This window comes from Rasamsonia emersonii (genome assembly GCF_000968595.1).
Source record: "Rasamsonia emersonii CBS 393.64 chromosome Unknown ctg1118621760365, whole genome shotgun sequence".
NCBI classification, from domain to species: domain Eukaryota; kingdom Fungi; phylum Ascomycota; class Eurotiomycetes; order Eurotiales; family Trichocomaceae; genus Rasamsonia; species Rasamsonia emersonii.
Window position 1 is genome coordinate 43,394 of NW_013563050.1, and position 7,968 is coordinate 51,361.

At 51.1% G+C, this 7,968-nt stretch overlaps 3 protein-coding genes across 3 annotated transcripts; 1 reads left to right on the top strand and 2 right to left on the bottom strand.

The window, feature by feature from the left end:
- Positions 1–12: 12 nt before the first annotated feature.
- On the top strand, positions 13–1,981 carry T310_6124 (uncharacterized protein; the record flags this gene model as incomplete). The annotated part of the gene is made up of 6 exons (XM_013471052.1): positions 13–975; positions 1,040–1,127; positions 1,182–1,209; positions 1,292–1,568; positions 1,636–1,690; positions 1,785–1,981. The coding sequence occupies 6 exons, from the start codon at positions 13–15 to the stop codon at positions 1,979–1,981; spliced, it is 1,608 nt and encodes a 535-aa protein (XP_013326506.1).
- Positions 1,982–2,539: 558 nt separating this feature from the next.
- Positions 2,540–4,145, bottom strand: T310_6125 (UMTA methyltransferase family protein; the record flags this gene model as incomplete). The annotated part of the gene is made up of 7 exons (XM_013471053.1): positions 2,540–2,612; positions 2,672–3,133; positions 3,211–3,366; positions 3,604–3,614; positions 3,675–3,714; positions 3,875–3,972; positions 4,035–4,145. The coding sequence occupies 7 exons, from the start codon at positions 4,143–4,145 to the stop codon at positions 2,540–2,542; spliced, it is 951 nt and encodes a 316-aa protein (XP_013326507.1).
- Positions 4,146–5,942: 1,797 nt separating this feature from the next.
- Positions 5,943–7,712, bottom strand: T310_6126 (uncharacterized protein; the record flags this gene model as incomplete). Its single annotated transcript, XM_013471054.1, has 4 exons — positions 5,943–6,735; positions 6,784–7,308; positions 7,381–7,480; positions 7,532–7,712. The coding sequence occupies 4 exons, from the start codon at positions 7,710–7,712 to the stop codon at positions 5,943–5,945; spliced, it is 1,599 nt and encodes a 532-aa protein (XP_013326508.1).
- Between the last annotated feature and the right edge of the window lie 256 nt (positions 7,713–7,968).

Sequence of the window (7,968 nt, forward strand, 5' to 3'; positions counted from 1 at the left end):
GAAGTGAACCCGATGAGAAGCCTTGCAGGGACACTTCCAGCAATTTCCCCGGATAATCGCATTGTACAAACTGTCTGCAATTTTCCGTGCGGTTTTGCACCTCAGCAGCTGTCTTTTCACGGCGTGTCAACAAATCTGTCCGAGACCATTGCAACAGAGTTTGATGAGCAACAGCACATCAAATTTGATGAAGCCGCGTCAAATTCAGGCATTTCCCAGACCTCCTACGCACAAACTCTGTTCGAACGCGGTGACGGGATTACTATTCCACCTCTACCCAAAGAGGCAGCGGATGGAAACGAATTTGAGTGCCCGTATTGTTTCTTCATCGTCATTATACGGACCCAGCGCGAATGGGCTCGTCATATTTTCAATGACCTCATGCCATACATATGCGTATTTCCCGATTGTCCTACACCAAGCCTGCTCTATGCCAGCCGCCGAGAATGGTACCATCACTTGCAGACCAAGCACTCATTACAGTCCGATCTGGAGACCAAGGTTGATTGCCCCTTATGTCGCGAGGGGGTACCAGGAATTGGTCTTCAAAGGCATCTCGGGCGCCATTTAGAAGAGCTAGCGCTGTTTGCCATACCGCGAACAAATGAAGACGAGAATTACAATTCGAATGCGTCAAAGCTGTCAGGTTCACAGGCCGGTGCTCGATTTGGTGGCGATGTATCGGACGACGAAATGTCGGAGAACGAAGAACGGTCGGATACTACGCACTTCGACCCGGAGCCCCAGGCGGACTTGCCGCCGCCAGAGTCCTCGCACCGGACCATCCTGAGTCACGTCATGCAATTACGAGAATCGAGTTCCAGCAGTGAATCTGGTGAGGATTCAAATAACGACAATGAGTCCATTCAGATTATGGTGGCACCTTCCACTTCGTCTCAAGATGCAGCTGCAGAAGAGACAAGAGGTACTACAGGGAGGCTGGATCTGGGATATCGACTTGGGGAAGAGCAAGAGGTGTGAATTCTTGCTCGGATATGTGTGATTTTACAAGCAAGCTAATTTTTGTTCTATGTAACAGGAAAATGACATGGTGATGCACGCTCCATCAGAAGAGTTTATTCATGCATTAGAAAGTCTGCAAGAGGAGATGCTGAACGGGTTGAGAAGTAAGCAGGCTCTAGTAATAAGGGAAGAAAACAGCCAAACTTACAAAAGTACAGATGACCTGATGTTCAATATATCAGAAGAGTATGCACGTATAAGAGAGCAGATAGGGAACCTCTTGGAACGTAGCAGAAGAACAAACTTACAAAGTACAGATACCAAACAGTCAAGTACAGATACCGCACAGCCTGCTTTCAATCATGACACTGAACGCCGATAACCCTCTCAAAAATGAGGATTTCATGAGAACAGACATAGCACCGGATAATCATTCACGGATGGCAGAATTCCGACTTGAAGGAACACCAGAAGGAGGAGAACAAGGATGGCGGGTTTCGGGAGCTGCCGAAAGTGAAGTCAGCTACACGGAAGAGCAGAACAATGAAACGCGACAAAAGAAGAGAGAGGAACCAAATGGACCGGTGATTACCACGTACATCAAGGTCAGAAGTTTCCTTGGTCTAGATAGCGCAGACATATTGACATTTCTCACTGCCAGGTTCTCCGCAGCTACCTCCAGCCCGAGACTCTGAGAGCTTACAATCTGCCATGGGAACGAGACGAAGTGAGTATCCCCAAGACAGACAGGATATATGCGGCACAGAGGTCTAACTTGAGGGAAAACCCAACAGCGGGACCCTAATTACCCCATTATCAAGACATGGATCTCCGAGGACTTTCAGGAAGAGCTCTTTGCACACACGCGACGCCTCCGCGAGGGCAGATTACCTCAGGCCTCGAATGTCGAGTCTCAGGACAAGAAGCCGGACAAACACTCGCCCCAGAGCAGCCGAGACCCATTCCCATCGCTGTGGCGAGTACCGCGGCCAAGAAGAAAATCATTTTAGAAAATTGATTAAAAAATAAAAAAACATGCAACAGCTGGGATTCGCTGGTGGTCACCCACCCAACTACTAACCAGCCGGCGTGTGGCTTAAGTACGGCTGAGCGGACGGGAAGCCCTGTTTTCCACACCCTATGGTCGCATGTACCAGCTTCCTTCCCGAATAGGGTCTATAGGGAGGGTTTAGAATACAGGGCTATGCTTGCTTGCTTGTTGCTCTGAGTAAGGTAAGGACAGTGCATGTCCTGATATTGCTATTAGTTTCGTGAACTGTCTCTTGGGACTTTCCCTTGCTGGGTAGATAGGTATTCTCCATCTAATTATTTGTTGTTGAATACCATTGAGCTCCAGCTTAGAAAAGTCCTCTGTCGAAAGTGATCCAGATATGTACGGTACATACAGAGTACATCGGAAAGAAAGCATGAGAGTATTGCTCCAGCCAAAGAGCTAAAGTCATTGAGTTCGAACAAGGCATTGCCTGATTGGAGCGCCGCACGATTAATAGATTAGAAGGTATAGAATGGGAACAGTAAATAAATCGACCAAATGACGATGACAATGATAGAGACGTCACTCCTTGGCAGTCGTCTGCTGCGCTGTGCAAGCCGGTTTCGCTTGGGGCTTTCTTCCGTAGACCGCGTACCTTGGTCGTGTTAGCAGTCAAGTCCGTCAAATGTTACCCACCAGGAAAAGACTACATACACCTTGGTATACGCGTGCAGCGACCTCTCTCTGAACTGCTTCTTGACCCTCTCCTGCTGAGTCCTCGCCTCCTCCGGACTCCTGCCCAAGATCTGCGTATACAGCCGCAGCCCATACGCCTCGACCGACTCCGGCGCCACAACCGTCTCCCACTTGCCCAGCTCTTTCAGTCTTGGATCCTTCGGCCAGGGGCCCAGGGGAACGACGTACACCTTCTCGGTGACGTCCTCGAACCCGGCGTCGGTGACCCACCGCCTCAGCTCCGGCGCGACGTTCATCTTCCGGCCCGTCTTGTCGCCCGCCTGGTTCAGGTGCGTCAGCCATTGGATGTAGGGCGAGTCCTCTTTCAGACTGCCGTCGTCGCTCCAGGCCCAGATGGCGACTTCGACGATCTCGAAGTAGCCGCCTGGTTTGAGGTGGGTGTATGATTGCCGCAGGAGGCGAGGCCAGTCGTGGACGCAGCTGGCATTCAGTACAACATATATCAGCACAAGATATCATTCATTGGTGCAGTTTAACGAATAACTGGATAATCATACCCAGAAATAGTCCGCGCATGGATGAAATCAAAATAGTCTGGCGGATACAGCCAATCCTCCTCAAAATCATCGGTCACAAACTCGACGTTTGGCGAGGTATTGCGCGGTTGGATGGCGCTGAGGTCGGTACCAATGACACGGGCGTTGGGGAAGGCGCTAGCAAGTTTATATATATATGAGCATAAATCGAGGGAGTTTTAAAGGGAGAGAGAGACTCTACTCAGCGACATCCATCGCCCAGATCCCCGTCCCCGTTCCCAGATCCAGAATCGTCTCCGGATTCTGGATCGGAGCGATGAATAGTTCTCCTCTGAATAAGATCAGGAATCTAGAATCCAGCATTAACAAACAACTCCTTCGTAGAAGCATGGTATACTCTATGGGATTACTTACACGTGGTGCGCCTATAATGGGCATTATTAGCCCAATCGTCCAGCTCAGCTGTCTAGCTGCACTGTACATACCAGATCAAGCCGGTCCTGCTCCCATTCATCATTTGGCATGCTTGTTTGGCAAAGAGTGAGTTAACTCAGATCTCAATATCGATCGCAGCGTGACATGGCAGCGTCGTACATATATCTTCCCTAAAAACCCCCACTAGTTAGGACAGACCGCAAAGAAAGATTTCTATCTCTGGCAACCCACCTGGCCGTACGTGTCATACCGGCGACCGTTCTCGTACTGATAGTTCAACACGCTGGATGCGATGGACGCGCTATCTGAGGAGGACCATATCGTTTCTTCGTACTCGTTGGAGTCGTCCTAACGAATTAGCAGTGGCAGAAGAAAAAAAGAGAGAGAAAAACTAGTTTACATGCACGTACATCAGCGACGATCCCCGTAGTGGCATTGACGAATCTCTCTGTCTCTGTCGCCGTCCCGTTTGCAGGCTTCGGCGGAGAACGTCCTCGTGGCCGGGTGGTGGATTCAGCCATGGTCGATAGATGAGGGGTAACGATCAGCAGAGCTTCGCTGACTGCGCGGTAACACAACGTATTCCTAGTCAGAAACGCCTATGTGATCAGTGGATACTAAACAAATGCGGAGAGAGAGGGGAAAGAAGAGGGGAAGGGAGAAAACAAAAGTGAATCCATTAAGCCTTTATTTTACAATCGAGTCCAGCCATAACCCCTCTGAGTGCTGCCCCTAGCCGGGGTAATTAGCAAAAACACCAAGCGATCACGAACATCAAACGTTCGACCATGCACCGCGACGAGATTGGCAAGGATCGCACCCCGTCCAGGGATAATAAGAGCTATCCTGGTCCCCGGCAAGTGGAGCCGGTGTCAAAATGCGGGTTAAGGCGGTGGCGCGTCAGACTCATCCTGCGTCGTGGGATGATTCCAGATGGGATGTTCCTTGTGCTATTAGGGCGGGGGAAATGCATTCTCATTGGAGAGGCTGTCGATAAGATGTGTTGTTACTCCGTATAGGTACTCGCTCGTATGGAGTGTGGAGCATGCGGCGCAGCAGCGGCACTGCAGCTGTAGCCAAGTTAGCTCTGGTCGGTCCTATCGTGGATTCAATTATCAATTAGTACTCGTCCTATCCCAGGATTGTCTACAAGCCACAGCTTAACCAATGCTAGTAGCAACATGACGAGGGGAACAACTGAGTATCTGTCATGCCCTAGCGATACTAATGCTGAAATGGTGTATTAAAGAGACACATTTTCCTTCAACAAACCAGCCTTACAAATGAAATAACTGCATCGTCCTTGTAATCCGGAACTAATAATACCTTGTCTGTTGGATCTAGACGACACTAGGCTCGAATGACATGTACAGTACAGTACATGTATGCACTTAGCCGTGCTTTCATTGAACTGTAAATATCTGCGATCACTAATCTATTGCAATTTGCATCGAGCCATCGACTGCTCCTACTCGTATGATTTACGCTTGTCGTGCGATACGTTCAGGATGAAACAGTACTTATTAGCGCAAGCAATTTCTCACTGTACTCCAGAGTAATACTCCGTATTGATTGATCAGCAATTCTTCCCGCCTACTCGCATGGCAGTAGGGTGACCAACACATCTTTCATACCAACCCAGCCATTGGCTGGTTGAAAAACTCAGCCCAGGGAGAACCATGTCCCTGGGTCAAGCACCCAGTCCAGCCCATAACCCGGGGTCTGGACCAGGCTAATATCCCATAATCCTAGGCGCATGCATGTGCAAGGCAAGAAAGGGGTAATTACGCAGAGCTCCTGGAAGGAATTTTCCTGACTGGAAATGCTGTTCGCAGTAATAACTTTACACTGATCCAAATGTGGAGAAGCTTTAGGTAGATAGATTCTTTCCTGGAAATAGACTAATAGGTTTTCTCGCTTTGCTGGACTGGCATTGAGAGAAAAATTATAAACCTGATCTCTACTCCGTATGCGTGGGATTTTTTTTTACGTACTTTTTTTTTAAAAAAAAAAATCGCTTGATTGTTACCATTCTAGTACCACCGTCTTTTCTTACGACTCTTGCATTGTACATGTACATAGTTCTGACAGGCTGACAGTTTGGTTGGTTTGAATATTATTACTCAGTTCCGGCTAACTACCTAGGAAATTTCGATGGACATTTTACAATTACGTTGCCAGTGCTTACTGCAAAAAAAATATTGTTAAAGGCTCATATCATAGATAGCGGTTTAAATGATCCTAAATAAAAATAAAGAGAGACGATTTTATTATCCTAGCTAGCTACATATCGGGATGACCCTCTTGGAATAAATACTTCACTCAACGTTCAGTATGACCGCACTCGAGTACGGCACGTCAATCGCCACCACACCCTGCTCATTGACGGACGCCTTCTCGCCCACCGTGACATTGTGCAGGCGCACCGGCTTGCCGCCCTGCAGCTCGTAGTTGTACGACCAGCCGTCCCAGGTGATGCCCGTGATGGCATTGCTTCCGTTGGCCAGCAGGCGCTGCACCGACAGGGACTTCTGTGACGACGATGGCGGCACCTGGAACGTGTAAGTCGCCGACGGCCGCGTCGCGTTGGGTTTTGTCTCCGTGTAGTTGAACTCGACCATGTTGACGACGGCGATGCGGGCCAGCTTGCCATCCACATATGCCGCGTACGCTGCCTCTTCCTCCTTCGGCAAAGGCAGGTTGACAACCCGCACGTCGGACCCGCCCTGCAGCATCGCCGCGACGAAGATGTTGCCGTAGTACGGCGGCTTCGTGCCGATGGTCGTCTTGTTCGTCTGCACCGGCTGCCACGACGCGTACCGGTAGTCCGTGCCCTGGTGCATGTGCGTCCGCCGGATGCCCTGCGACGCGCAGTACAGGTTGAAGTCGATGCCCCAGAGCGCGGCGCCGAAGGCGTTCGACAGGCCCGGCGCACCCTCGTTGTACAGCGAGTTGGTCTCGCCCAGGATGTACGGGATGCCCGGGGTGAGGTTCTCCTCCGTCAGAACCCGCGACAGGTTGACTTGTTTGTTCACGCTGTTGACCGTGGACGTGTGGTTCATCAGGGTGCCCTGCAGCGTGACGCCGGGCTGGGTAGCACCACCAATATAGCTAGCTATAGGTCAGTTTTGAGCTCGTAAAAAGACAGACAGCACTCACTTGTGCTCCGAGTTCAGCGCAATATCGTGATCCGTGTCCAGTCCGTCCTTCCACGTAGTGACAGGCTGCAGGCTGTTGGAGACCCCCGCAAACGACGGCGCAATATACTTGTAAGCGGCGTCCGTGGCCATTTCTGGACACGCCTTCGCCATCGCATTGCGGATGGCCCTCGACTTGTTCAGCCACTCATTGACATAGTCCTGTTCGGTCCAGTTCGCCGGCCGCATGATGCCCTGCGCAGAGGTCTTGTACAAGTCCGGCTCGTTGCCCAGCTCCCAGTACGCGAGCTTGCCCCCTTGAAGGGCCTTGCACACCAGGGGCACCGTAGCGAGCAGGCTGTCCAACGCGATGCTGTCATTCTTGGCCAGGTTGAAGCCGTGAATGAACTTGGTGTCGGGCCAGGTGGAGTAGGATTCGAAGAAGGACGGCCCGATGTAGAGAATCCGCGGGTAGTCGGTCGAGATGCTGGGGATGTAGGTGCCGTTGGTGGCCGTCTTCAGGCTGGCATTGTACAGCGCGTAGTCCCTGCTGCGTCTTAGCAAGCTAAACAATCGCAATCTACGGGGTGGGCAGAGTGGGTAGGAGTTTCATTCATACTGAGTGTTTCCACCAACGCGGATGTACGGCTTGCTGCCTTGGAGGGCCGCAATGTTGTCCAGCAATTGATTCGAGAAAAGGTTCGGATGAGATTTGTTTCCTTCCTTCTGTCAGCCAGGGTCTACGATTCTGATCTCACAGCACAACATACCTGCATAGTCGGGGAAAAAGGCAAACTCGATGGAGAACGAGACGAACGGATGCAGGACCGGATCCCCCGCATTGTCCGGCACAGACCCGCTCACAGCAATCGGGGCTGAGTCGCGGACACGGTGCGAGATGGCAGCCGCCGCCGCAGTGGCAGCGGTGAAGAGGAGAGAGGAGGGCCTCATGGTATGGTGGACAGAGGATTCAACACAAAATCATCCGCATCACGGCCATTGTTGATTGACGTCGGGACACGAGACGCACATAATATAAATATTTCGAGGATCTGCGCCGCCGTCAAGCACCGCGCCATGGTCTCCGGCAATTGATCGGGCGCTGTCGAAGCTAATCCAGGGACGCAGACAGACAATTGGAGCGAAATTTATGGAGAAACGCATGGAGCGATGCGGGGTGCTCGGCGATGGTTGCATTTTCCGGGGC